The 13,964-nt window shown below is 43.7% G+C and overlaps 1 protein-coding gene across 3 annotated transcripts in view; it reads left to right on the top strand.

Annotated features, from left to right (window-relative positions):
* NBAS (NBAS subunit of NRZ tethering complex) overlaps window positions 1–13,964 on the top strand; it is a 160,195-nt gene that overhangs the window by 28,755 nt on the left and 117,476 nt on the right. For all 3 annotated transcript variants that reach the window (XM_045580476.1, XM_036434642.2, XM_045580477.1), the window contains exons 11-17: window positions 1,613–1,681; window positions 2,625–2,753; window positions 9,129–9,192; window positions 10,269–10,462; window positions 11,831–12,088; window positions 12,749–12,874; window positions 13,707–13,858. In XM_045580476.1, the coding sequence (XP_045436432.1) occupies window positions 1,613–1,681; window positions 2,625–2,753; window positions 9,129–9,192; window positions 10,269–10,462; window positions 11,831–12,088; window positions 12,749–12,874; window positions 13,707–13,858 (992 nt within the window). The remainder of the gene's footprint in view (window positions 1–1,612; window positions 1,682–2,624; window positions 2,754–9,128; window positions 9,193–10,268; window positions 10,463–11,830; window positions 12,089–12,748; window positions 12,875–13,706; window positions 13,859–13,964) is intronic.

The following is a 13,964-nucleotide window of genomic DNA, read 5'->3' as shown; positions in this document are numbered from 1 at the left end:
GTATCTCTTAGAGTTGGTTATTCTGGGCTTTAGTTCCCAGGGTACCTCTTTCATTGTATAGATTATGATTTTTTCTGTTTCTGGGAAGTCCTTTGGATTATAGATTTGAAAGTGACATTCCATAGGCCTCAGACCCTTTGTTAGCTTCCGTTGTCTGGCCTCCCGGGCCCTGTAACTTTTTCTCCTTCTGCTTTTGCTCGCCACCAGGCTTGGCAGTGGGCCTGGGTGGGGGTCATGGGGACATGCCAAGAGCAAGTGAGTTGACACCCTGATTTTTCTGTTTCTCCTTAAAGTTATTATGAAGATTGGTTAACCTTAATCTTCAGTTTAAGCTGTGGTGTGGTTTTTATGTAGAATTAGTTTTCCCTCCTTGTTCTTTCTCATCATTGGAGAAAATGTTGGGAGTTAGGCTATCATGAATGTCTTCAGCTACTCAGTTCTGTTAGGAAAATTTTAACTTCAACAAACAGTATATACCGCCCCCCCCTTTGCCTTTTTCTTTGAAATTAAGTAAATTTCACATTATGTTAACCCTTAGCCATTTTGAAGTATACAGTCCATGGCATTTAGGACATTCACGATTTTGTGCAACCATCAGCTGCCTGGTTTCAGAACATCTTCTTCACTGGCAATCACGGTCTGCTTTCTGTTTCTGTGGATTTACCCATTAATGCTTCATGTGAATGGAATCATGTAGGGTGGCCATTTGTATCTGGCTTCTTTCATTTAGCATAATATTTTTGAGGTTCATCCAAGTTGCAGCATGTATTAGCATTTCAGTCCTTTTTATGACTGAAGACTATTCCACTATATACATATACTGCATTTGTCTACCCATTCTTTAATTCATGGGCATCTCAGTTGTTTCCACTTTCTGGGTGATATGAATAGTATTTCTATAAACATTTGTGTACTAGTATTTATTTGAAAACATATATTTAATTATTCAGGGTATATACTTACATGGGAAGTTCTAAGGTTAATTTTTTGAGTTACAGCCATACTTTTCTATAGCACCGTACCAATTTATATTCCTACCCAACAAGGTGCTAGCGTCCCAAATTCTCCACATCTTCAGTGACACTTGTGATTTTCCATTAAAAATTATACCTATCTCCCTCTCTTGCTTTTATATTTATTAAATCCAAAGAGCAAAATAATCTTGTGTTATTTCAAATGCTGGTTTCTAAATGATGATTACTTTTCTGGTATTTTTCAAGTATAGAATTAATTCCTTAATGAATGAAATTTCTGTTGGAAGTCGATCTTTTCCAGAGTAATGTTAGGTTAGAATGAGAACCTGGAACAGCGTCTTTGAGTAGAGCTTGGAGGAGATTCTAATTTGCATAGATTGTATTAGGCTTATTATGTATGTATTTAAAAAGCATTTGATTATGGGTGTACAGTATTTGTAAGCTATCCCGCTTGGTGGACTTCCCTCCACCCCCCCAGATAAAAACTGTCTCACCAATATCTTTGACACCTATCAATAATCTTCTTAACCATTTCTTTAAATACTAGATTTCCTATAGTTTTCAGTTTATGATAAAAAGGACTTTTTACAATGGGAAAACATTAATCTTTCTTTGTTTGCTGTGCTCTTATGTTGTAGGTACCAAAGACACTGGGATTATTAAGGATGCTAAATGTCAAGCTATACAGTCACCCCGGACAAGAACAGGTAACTCACAGCTTACCCTGTGCTCCTAAGGGCTGGGGAGGAGTGAGGTTCTGGGCTGCCATTTTCAGGCTCTGTTTTAGTCTCCAGGGTAAACTGCCTCAGAGCCTGTCCTCAATCCACGCTGCCTGGGAAGTAGATGTCCAGTTAGTGTGCTGGATTCTTCTGGGTCTGTGGTGGGTGGTAGCAGGTGATATCTCTGCTTGTGTGGTTCCTCTCACAGTAGCTGAGCAAGACTGGTTTTCTCGTAGGAAAGGCCTGAGATTATTTGAATGAGTAGGACTTTCTTGGTAAGATTTTCTCGGTGTACCCTGAGGTTGGCCACGTAAAATCAGTGAACACATGGTTTCTCTCCTCTGTCAGCGATTACTGGTGGTCTTTAAATGGGGTAATTGGCCAGCTTAAACATTCAGAGTGCTCCTCAAGTTAAGAAATGCCTTTATTCCCGTGGCCGCTGTAGTTTCATCACCTCTTCTCTTCTCTCTCTCTTCCTTCTCCTCCCTTTCCTTCTCTTCCGAGGCATAATTTGTGCCTGTGTAGGATGGATAGCATATTCCAGACATTGTGTACAGACAGAATTTTATAAAGATGTCGATCCAAAATTCAAGAAATTCACAATCTACTTAACATCCACCCATAAAAGTTACTGAGAACTCATGGTAATTAATGTGTGGTATTAAGGAATATTTTTATAATATCATATTTGGTTTTGGGTGATATGGAAATTATTACACTATAAAATAGATGTAAAAATCCTCCCTAAGGGTAAGAGTCCTGCTTCTATATTCCGGAGCACATTCATAATGTCATGAAACTGCTGGAACCCTTAATTACAGAGATCATTGATGACATGCACCCTCTGAAGTGTATTTTTAAATTCTGGAAGTCATTTCTACTGAGCTGCAAGCGCTTGCCCTGTCATTAATGTGGTACCATCTCTGTGCAGGATGGGATCTTTAAGATGAGCCTCTCTCCAGACGGGACCCTCCTTGCGGCCATTCACTTCTCAGGGAAACTAAGCATCTGGGCCGTACCGTCCCTGAAGCAGCAAGGCGAGTGGCAGCAAAGTGAGCAGGTACGTCTCTCAGTTCTGAGCTTAGAATGCCTCTCGAGTAAGGGTGAGCGCTGGTCATGCTGATTTCATTTTGTTGATATCTCACTGTAGTGCACTACATAGTTTATTCTCATCATTCAACACTTTAGTTAAGTTATATTTTAAGTGTAGTAGGACATATAGAAACTAGAGCAGCACTGTGTACTGTTGTTATTTCCAGTGTACTGTACTCTGAATACGAAGTGCCCATTAATTCTCTATTTCCCCTCTTTTCTCAATCCAGAAATACAGAATGGAGATGTTAGGTTTTTAGCAAAAGTCAACTAATGTGATGAAAGCCTTGGAGGGTCAGTATTCTAAAAGCATTACAATTCTTCCCAAATTTTACAACACTAGTAATACTGTACTTACTTATTGGCTTGAAGGGAGTTACCATTCAAAAGATGGATAGTGAAGATATTGAGAAAGATAGAACTGTTAACTCTTAATGTCTTACAATGACAGGTTTTTAGATGACTGAGTTGTTTCAGAACAGAATCAACATCAGTTATAATTTAGAATCATGATGGGCAAGTGAGGTCAGCTTGTAGAATGCCATGTATTGTGGTAGAATGAAGATTTAAAATCTTCCAATTGCATATAGTTTATGTTACAGAGCTTTTCCTCTTATCAGGGTTATTGTACATTTCAGCATTTTACGGGTTAATTTCCCTTCTTTCACTTTCCCGTTCCCGCCCCCTCCTCCCCTTTAAAAAAAAATATATTTTATTGATTTTTTACAGAGAGGAGGAGAGAGGGATAGAGAGCCAGAAACGTCGATGAGAAAAAAACATCGACCAGCTGCCTCTTGCACACCCCCCATCGGAGATGCGCCTGCAGCCAATGCACATGCCCTAGACCGGAATCGAACCTGGAACCTTTCAGTCCGCAGGCCGACGCTCTATCCACTGAGCCAAACCGGTTTCGGCTCCCATTCCCCTTTGCCTGTAGAAATACCTGTCACCAGTTTGGTGGATAGTTTTGTAATTTGAAGATTAGAGCATTTTCCCTGAATGAAATGAATGGAGTAATGTCCTTTTTGAGAATTTTTTAAAATTTCATTTTACCAGTTAAATTGCACTATTAAAATCATCCTTAATAAAATAACAGCATTTTTTTCCCCCTTCATATTAGTAGAGGAAAAGAGAAAGTGCCTCTACATTTTCTTTACTCTTTTCACAGGCTCAATTTACTCATTTTTGCTATTCAGTTCTTCGATATTTTCAGCACAAGTTTACGAAGATTATTCTTCCCCTTAGCTCCTACCTTGAATTTAATTTGGCCTCTGCATCTCTACCACTCTCTCTCACTTACTGAGTCTACACTTGTTCTAAATGGGAGAGGTGCTCCTTGGTCTTCAGCCCAGAAGCTAGCTATAAGGGACAGTCTCTCTCCTGAAAGTACAGCTAATCTGACTGTCCCTTCACTCTAGACGTGGAGAGGGTCAACTCTCCAAACTGTTCCCGTAAAGTGTGTGAGCTACGCATGCACAGAATGATCCAAAGGTGCCTGCATTTACATGGTGACAAAGTATTCAGCTTTTGTCATTTGGGAAGATCCTGATATTCTGTTTTACGTGGGAAATTTTACATTTGGGAAAATTTTTTCTTAAATGGTGAAAATTTTTAATATTAAAGGCATTTCCTCTCTCCCTGACTTTCTTTTTTCTTAAATTATTGTCATTCACCTAATAGAAAGCACACTTAGTATTTCATTTCATGAATACCCTAGGATGTCATATATGAAGCATAAGAGCTATTCGAGCAAAAACCTATTAGTATGCTTTTTTGTTTACTGAAATTCTGGATAGCCTTTTTGTGTGTATCTAAAGACAAATTTCATCTGTTGACCTACACTCATCTTTTTAACATTTTTTTGGTCTTAGTTGCCAATTAATGCCAGTATAATCCATTACTCTTTAACTCATGTTATTCATTAATTGGAATTTTATAATAATTCTACTAAAATAATTTAAAAATGGATTAAAAATCTTAAAACTCAGGAATGTACAACTACCTCAGTAGTTGGACTGGGTCATTAGTGAAGTAATGGGACAGGAATGAAGGGCGTTCAGAAATGGCAAAACAGGTGCCTGGCGGGAGGAGGTGAGATTGGGCGAGAAGTCTGTGTCTGGTGTAGAAGGGCAGTTCATCAGGCGAGGCTGTGGCCTGATTGCCCTGTTGTACCCCAGTGAGCTCCCTCTCGCATCCTGTGCCTGGGACCAGGGGCCCCAAGCAGTCTGACTGTTTTCTGAGCGCTTGTCCCCGGTCAGTCTCAGCTAAGCAGCGGAGCTGATGCCCATGCCCTTTCCATGACCACGCTGGAGAACAAATGTAGTTTAAAAAGGTCAGAAGAAAACCCTGTTTATTGGACTTTATTTATTGGATGATCTTAAAAACAACAGAGACCATCTTTTCTTTCGGTGAAGGTAACACGGATCTCTCTTCTCCTCTCAGATAGGTTGAACTCCAAGATAGTTAGTGTATTCCAGGTTCTAGAGTAACTAATTGAGGTATCCTGTCATTGCTAACCCTTAGCTTTATAATGTCCACCGTACGTGCTGGGGTGGGCACGAGGCGAGGATGGCAGCTCTGTGCAGCGAAGGGAGTCTGAGCACCCACACGCTGCTCTCGTCTCCACCTGCGTTGTGGGGATTACTCACATTGGATTGAGCATTTTAGGTTTGGCCTTTGCTATGTGAAGGAGTCATTAAATTAAAATCCAGCATGCTAGAGTAAGTGCTATATAGCTTGTAACAGTCCTATAAAGAGTAAGTAGCTACTATACTCATAACAATGACCATAAAATAAAGTTCAGCGATTTTTTGAATCTCTACCAAATGTCAGAGTAGAAAATGCAGTAAGTCCCAGTCCCTGCCCTTAAGATGTTCGTATCCTTGCAAGGGGAATGATAAACAAATCAATAACATAACGAGTTAGTATTATGAAGAGATAAGCTCAGAGGACAGGCACATCAGTTCAGTTGATGGTGTCGGCAGGAAGGACGGTTGGGCATAAATAGCTTTTGTGCCTTAAGGGCTGGCTGTCTATAGAGCAGTTTTCATTTGCTTCACAGAAACCCTATTAAGTAAAAAATAGTTAGGAATAGTGCTCAGTGCAGTGAGCTTAGGTCATTCAATGTTAGTTTTAGAATCAAGATTTCATTGTGACCAGGCCCTGTGATCTCATAGGGCAAGCCTTTTTCCAGAGTAGCTTATCGTGCTTACATTGAGAGACACTTACTTCCATCTGAACAAAGCAGGTACCAGCGGCGATATTGGGAAACGGGGGGAGAGCCAGTGCCATTGACACGAATGCCTCCCCCTGGAGCTGTGCCCGCTCTGGAGATGTGATGTTAACATGTAACATGTGAGCAGCTCCATGTGTGCTCCTCACAGGCTGAAAACACTTAGAAACATGCAACTAGCTGCTCTTCTCTCCCTCCTCTGAGGTGACACTGGGCCAGCTCCGCAGGACAGGGCTCTGCCTCTCTCGGGCTGCCCTGGAAAATGAGTGCCTGAGCCACTTAGGTTAAATTAGATGCTGTGACAATGTATAGTATGTAGTTAGAGCTCATCGTTTTGCCTCGAGCCTCACCTGAGAAGGAGCTAGTGTTGCAGTTGCCCTGTTCAAACGCAGACCCGTTTACCAAACGGTGGATTCAGCCCATCTGGGCTTTCTTGATGTAATTTGCAACGTTAGTCGTTTTTATATTGTGCTCTGTGTGATTATTTTCTCTATAAAATCTGATGATTAAAGATAGTAGTGCCAGTGCCTGTTCTGATTTACTTCTCTCTGGTTTTGAGTTATTCAAGACTCTGGCTTTCATTGTCAATAGGAAACTCCATCTGGCCGGAAATCTGTGCGTGGGGAGCTCTGTTCATCTCTGGAATACAGTAAACTGCTAACGTGACTTTCATCTCAAACATTTCCCATATGCTATGTTTGTATATTTACATCTCATTTTTGGCCTTACTTTTCTCTGAAGAAGTTTTATTACTCGCCTCTCTGTACTTCCTTAGACGTAGTAGACAGAAAGCTCACCTTCGTTTCCATTTTATTTCTCTTTGGTGCATAGTAGGTGCGGACTAGTGTTGTTAGATGGACGAGTCAGTGAGGGTGAGGGAGAAGATGGGTCAATGAGGGTGAGGGAGAAGATGTTGTTAGATGGACGAGTCAGTGAGGGTGAGGGAGAAGTTCAGGTGCTCTCCATACAACCCGCAGCTGATTCCACGGCCTCACTGCTGTGAGCTCCTTGACATGGGCTCTGCATGTGCACTTCTTCCATGGCGTCTAACATGGGGCTCGGCGTGTTAAATGTTAGTAAATGTTTGCGGAATGAATAAACTTTTTTTTTTTTTTTAAATATATTTTATTGATTTTTCAGAGAAGAAGAGAGAGGGATAGAGAGTTAGAAACGTCGATGAGAGAGAATCATCGACCAGCTGCCTCTTGCACACCCCCATGGGGGATGTGCCCGCAACCAAGGTACATGCCCTTGACCGGAATCGAACCCGGGACCTTTCAGTCCGCTGGCCGCCGCTCTATCCACTGAGCCAAACCGGTGCCGGCTGAATAAACTTTTGAAAGATTGTTTTTATGTTGTTAGAGGCAGGGGCTTCACTATATTTAGCTTCTAGCCATAAAAAACAACAACAGATAAAAATTCTTACATCTGAAGAAAATGTTAGTTTAGCCAACAGTCTTCCCATACAAAAATCTATAACTGTGTCTTGAGACATCCTTCTCCAGGCGACTATGACACTAAAGCGAGGGCACCTTAGGCTGTTTGCAGACATGTGGTAGCAGGCCACACAAAGAGGGGTGACATGGAGATTCTTCTCAGAACGCATCCATGTGGTGCCAGGAGTGAGTCCCCTGGTTTGCTCTGCTGGGTCATGGGAGCTTGGTGATCTGCCCTCTGAGCACCAGCCTACAGAGCGTGTACCCCGTGTCTAAAGCATGGCGAGGTCTGGATTCGCTGCTTACAGAGCGTGTACCCCGTGTCTAAAGCATGGCGAGGTCTGGATTCGCTGCCTACAGAGCATGTACCTCGTGTCTAAAGCATGGTCAGCTCATGGTTTTCTGCAGAGTCCTCAGAGTTGAAGGCTGACGAAGTCAACGAGGACAATCTATTTCTTCCCTTAGTATATAAACTTAGCCTTCTTCCTCCCCATCCCCAAATAAATGTAGCCTTTTTGGGTAAAGTTTAAAGAATTAGATCTGTTCTCGGGGACTACTCTGAGTGACTTATTATAGTAGTAGAGGGTAGGAAGTTCTTTCAAGCCATGGAAAGAAATATAAATTTTAATCGTGTAAATAGCCACTGATAAGTTGGTAATAGCATATATATGTTTACAGTGTCATATTAGGTGAAAGCATATCTATATATCTATTTCTACATCTACCTCTAAACCTCCAAATTTATTTCAGAGAGAAGAAGGGAGAGGGAGAGAGATAGAAACATTAATGATGAGAATCATTGATCGGCTGTCTCCTGCACGCCCCTTACTGGGGATTGAGCCTGAATCCCAGGCATGTGCCCTGACTGGGAATCCAACCTAACCTCCTGGTTCATGGGTTGATGCTTAGCCACTAAGCAGCACCGGACGGGCATGAAAAGCATATTTGACTCAAGTATAGCATCACTTTTTTAGCCTGAAGATTTCAGATAAACGCCCAAATTATTTTTTTTTGGAGACGGGTCTTTTTCTGTACTATTGTAGTTCTGAAGATTAAGTAATTAACAGGGAGCCATGAGAGAGTCTGATAGTGGTATAATCGCAGTTGTTTTAGGATACTTGAGAGATAATGAGGTTTCCTTGCATCGACGAAGGTGGACAGAACATTACTTTGCCCTGAGATTAGAATATGACTGGGCTCAGTTTAAAGGCTGCATGCTTATATACTTAACGTAGTAGACTTTCAGTCACAGAAGGAACTGGATTGCTTGGCGGTTGTGGAGTCCGAGCTCAGAGCCATAGAAGCCCAGCCTGAAGAGGCTGCTCAGTGACAGTGGCCAGGGTCGGACTGGTGTTTCCAGTGGCCTGGATGTCCTCCTGTCTGTCAGGGCGAGAGGGTGTGTGTATGTAGAGTCAGTTGTTAGTGTGTCTTGCTTCCGTTTGTGTGAGTTGTATACTTGCTGTCTTATTGGTCTCATGCACACTGATTTAATCAAATTCAATCGCAACACGCAATGTGCACATTATAAGTGTAAGAGCAGTTGCTTTTCAAGAGTGAGGAGATTGGATTTTAACTAAGTAAACTGAAAGGGCAAAGGGAAGCATCGCCTTGATGATGCTCTCCCCCCTTCTTACACTGCTGACTCAGGAAGTCATGTGCTTGTTTTCCTATGCAGCCAGGATACGATGACCTCAATCCTGACTGGACACTCTCTACGGAGAAGAGGAAAAAGGTCAAAGGTGAGTTGTGTGAAATATGACATTTAAACACCTTCAGAGACTCCGATTGTATACTAAAGGTGCTCTTTAGATGACATAACGGATGTAGGAGAGGGAACAAATCTTTTTCTTTTCATCCTCCTGGATTTTGGTTGGGCCCTGAAAATCAGACTGCCAAAGACAGGGTAACAGGAGGAAAACAAGCAGAAGCCTGTTGGCATGCACCCTCTCGTGGGGAACTCCGAGGGTTGGTTGGAAATCGGGCGTCTATAGCATGTTAGGAAAGGGACAGTACATTTTAGAGAAGTGACAAGACAAAGGAAAGAACTTGGAGTTTCTTGAATTCCTTCAGCTTGAAGTATTTATGTCCAAGTGGCGTGTTTTGGGTGGGTCCTTGGCCTGATCCCCTTCACAAGTGTGAGAGGCAGTCAGGATTGAAAACCATTCTACATCTGTCTTGTATTTTTTAAAAGGGTATAATTCTCATATTACTGTTTGTCTGAAAAGTGATGTATGAATATTTTCCGAAGTATTTTATAACCTTGATAATCTGTACACTTTGTACCCACCTACCTTTCAGTTTGTTATGTTGAAAATGGTGAAATAGTGTACTATATGTTTCATTTTTTGAGAGGAACTCTGCACCTCTATAATTTTGAACTTTGGCAAATTCTTGGCACTCAGGTGTTTATTAAATAAACTAGAGGTCTAGTGCATGAACATTTGTGCAAGAGTTGGCCTTCCTTCCCCTGTCTGCTGGCACCGGCTTCCCTCCGGCACCTCGGACCCGGGCTCCTTTGTTCTGGCAGCCGCCGGCAGGTGCCCGGGACCTGGGCTGCTTCCCTCTGGCCCCGGCTTCATCTAGAAGGACGCCAGAATGACGCCCAGAAGGACATTTGGTCTAATTAGCATATTACCCTTTATTATTATAGACTGCCGTTTAGTGAGAATTAGAGTGATGACTTGTAATTTATTTGCTCTCAATATTTGACATCTCTCCAGCACCCCAGTCTGGTGTTAAGCTGACTGTCGGACCAGATGTGTGGTGGTCAGCCCACACTGGCAGGTGCATGAGCAGTGGCTCCTTTTCCCGGTAGATAAAGAGTCCCTGTACCCGCTGGTCGATGTGAACTGGTGGGCGGACAGTGCCGTGATCCTGGCTCGCTGCTCAGGTGCTTTGACCGTTTCCTCCGTGAAGACTTTGAAGAATCTACTGGGGAAGTCCTGTGAGTGGTTTGAACCGGCACCTCAAGTCACCGCTGCCCACGACGGGGGATTTTTAAGTTTGGAGGTAACGCTTTCCTTCCAGAGCATCCGGTGTGCTTGAAAGAAAAGAAAACATGAATTTCACCCAAACCACAAGCTCTGTGTTTGTTTCCTTTTTGTTAATCTTCATCCGAGGACATTTCCCATTGATTTTTAGAGAGAGGAAGGGAGCGGAAGAGAGAGAGAGAAACACCGATGTGAGAGAGATACATGGATTAGTTGCCTCCGACAGGCACCCTGACGAGGGCCAGGGATTAAGCCTGCAACCATGGTGCATGCTCTTGACCGGAGTTGAACCCGGGACATTCAGTCCACGGCTGACTTTCTACCCACTGAGCCAAATTGGCTAGGGTAAGGTCTGTTTTTTTTTAAATTTTTTATTTGTTATCCCATTTTTTAATTTTGGCTTTAAGAACAAAAGCCTGTGATTGAAATCACAGCTTGAGTGCAGTATAAAAAAGATCTATTGTTTAGTCAATTAAAAATTTTGCATTTGTACAAGAATGAGGAAAATGGATAGTCATTTTGCTCTCTATAACTATTTTTTTTCTTCACTGACATGATAGATTTTTCTTTTTTTCCTAGATTAATCATTTTAAAATGTGTAAGTTATTGCTACTTAAGAAATATAGTCTTTAACCTGTTTGTATGAATATGACAACTTAAAAAAATTGTTGATTTTTTTTTAACTAAGAAAAGTTTGTTTATCATGACAAAAGACTGGAAAATAGAGGCTAGTAATTTAAAGTTGTGTCTTGGTCATTTAAAATTCTTATTGTCAGTCTTTGAAGGTAACATCCTTCAATAGCTTTCACTTCAATGTAGATGGACAAGTATTTTTCACCTCAAAGTTTGTTCCGCAGTCTGTTATTTAGAGAGAATGAAGGCCTAACTTCTAAGCCTGCTAAGTCTGCAATGAAAGTTATCTTTACCCGTCAGGCTGCCAGGCTCGGAGCTTCGTGAAGCTACTGGACACTTCTCAGTAGAGAAAACGCATGCATTCATGTCCCTTTTCTAAAGAGATAAAACAAATCACCATCTTACTCTCCACAGCTGCTGTGAAAACAGCAGCGGTGGAGAAATGAACATTCTGGATCCCTTCTTGTCCCTGGATTAATCCCAGGCGTGTGTGCACGGGATCACACTAATGCCTTACTATTAAGGTGGGCTTTGGTTTAGGAGATCGGCAGCCAGCAGTGCATTTGAGCGCTCCTGGAGCTGTGGACGCATATCATGTTTGCAGTTGGGCACCTCTGAGTTCCGTTTTTAGTTTTAATCTCACGCCTGATGAAAGGAATCCAGCCAGAGCAGAATGAAAAGTGTTTCTCCCGTTAACGCTAATGCTTGTCTCTAGTTCCTCACTGCTAGTTTAACGCCCCTCTGTTCCGTCCAGTGTGAGGTCAAACTCGCCCCCAAGCGCGCTCGTCTGGAGACGAGGGGTGCAGAGGACGACGACGGGGAGGAGGACGCCGACTCCGATCAGGAGCTGTCCGCCAAGGCCCGCTACTTCGGGTACGTGAAGCAGGGCCTGTACCTGGTCACCGAGATGGAGCGCTTCGCCCCGCCGCGGAAGCGCCCCCGCGCCCTCACCAAGCACTACCGCCTCGTGAGCCTGCGCTCCACCACGCCCGAGGAGCTGTACCACCGCAAGGTGAGCCCAGCGGGCCCAGTGCCCGGGAGCCGAGAGACAAAGACCTCCCTTTGTAACAGAGCGAGGAATTTACAGAGGAATTGTTTTGCCCTGGCTGGCTTGCTCAGTGGTTAGAGCACCGACCCTCGCTTTGAAGGGTTGTGAGTTCAATTCCAGTCCAGGGCCTTTATCTGGGTTGCAGGTTTGATCTCTGGCCCTGATCGGGGCAGAGTGCAGAGGCAGCTAATTGATTTGTCTCTCTCACATCGATGTCTCTTTCAATGAAAATACAAAGAGATAAAAGATGAATTCACTTATCTTGTCCACACTGTGGCTTAGGCCAGGTGCTGCTGCCCCTCCCGTGGCCTTGGGTGGGTCCTAAGGCTTTGGGTGGTATGGGCTCTGCGTGGAGGCTGAGTGGGCCGCCCAGAGGTCTCCCAGCGGTGCCCCTGATGGCCGCTGGCACTGCTCCTGGGTTTGCTCTGTAAACGTGGGCACTCCTCCTCTCCTCTCCGCTAGTGTGGAAATGCTCAGACAAGCGCTGCATCTGTCCGCCATGAGACTAGTTAGGAATGCTGCCAGGTTGGGGGGCTGACCAGGTTGGGGGATTCATCGCTCATCACATCATCCCAGTGACCTGGGCCGCTCAGTAACGATCCTGTGTCCCCTCCTTGTTCAAAGATCGAGAGCGAAGAGTACGAGGAGGCCTTGTCGCTGGCGCAGACCTACGGCCTGGACACTGACCTCGTGTACCAGAGGCAGTGGCGGAAGTCAGTGGTCAACATCGCTTCCATTCAGAACTACCTGGTAGGTGTCAGGACTTCGGTAAGGTGGTAACATTCCGATACATGGAATTTCTTTGGCTAATGGCTTCGTATGACAGTACTTTATATTGCTGACTTTTTTTGAAGCTGACGAAGTAAGTTTTCCTCAAGCCGGAAAACTTACCTTGTTATCCTGTGTCGTTGGCCCTGGAGCTGGCTTTGATGCTGAAGACACGTGAATGAATATTTACTGATAAACCAGCCGACATTTGAAGAAAGAATTGACATGCTAGAATGTGTAAAAGAATATAGGGTACGAGTCAAATCTTAAGACTTGTAACCATAATGAGTCTTTCTTTGAAGAGGCGAGTCAAGGGTTTTGAATGGAGTCAGAGGAGCAGTTGGGAGGGAGGAATAGGCCCTTGGTCTTTCCAAAGAGCTGCATGCTATGACTTCTGTGATTCAGTTATCACTCGTACTTAGTGTCACACCTCATGGTCAGATAGACACAGAACCTTGACGCACTATGCTTCCTTAGATTTGTTTCAAAGTTATGCATGCTGGTTACGTCTTATCTGCTTTCTTTTCTGCTCTATTATATAGCCCCAATGAAAACTAAAAAGCAACTATAAACGTTTGGAAAGTTGTTTTTTTTTCTGTTTCCAAAATGAATCCATAGCTTTGCGTTTCATTAAAAGAGGAAAGACAGCTGTTGGAACCTGTGGGGAGCGAGAATTAGCTTGACTCCATTGACCCTCTCCAGCAGCTGCCTACGCTCCTTGAAGTATAGCTTTTCAGATCCAGAGGCAGCTGTCAGCTGTGCGCGGGCGGTGTGGGTGATTGGTGCCCGTGTGTTCCGTTTTCTGTGCATCCAGAGTGAGATAAAGAAACGGTCCTGGGTCCTGCACGAGTGTCTGGAAAGGGTTCCTGAAAACGCGGGCGCCGCGAAAGAGCTGCTGCAGTATGGCCTGAAGGGCACGGACCTGGAGGCGCTCCTGGCCGTCGGGAGAGGCGCGGATGATGGCAGGTGGGTGACAGAGGCGTGGGGCGCAGAAGTGCAGCTGACGCTGAGAATGCTTTTAAGCCGAGACATGGGGGAGGGCAGACGTTCCTGTTTAGGTATTCTGTGATGG

The sequence above is a fragment of the Pipistrellus kuhlii genome, unplaced genomic scaffold (genome assembly GCF_014108245.1).
Source record: "Pipistrellus kuhlii isolate mPipKuh1 unplaced genomic scaffold, mPipKuh1.p scaffold_m20_p_13, whole genome shotgun sequence".
NCBI classification, from domain to species: domain Eukaryota; kingdom Metazoa; phylum Chordata; class Mammalia; order Chiroptera; family Vespertilionidae; genus Pipistrellus; species Pipistrellus kuhlii.
Note: the sequence above shows the minus strand (reverse complement) of the source record. Positions and strands in the feature narration are given on the sequence as shown.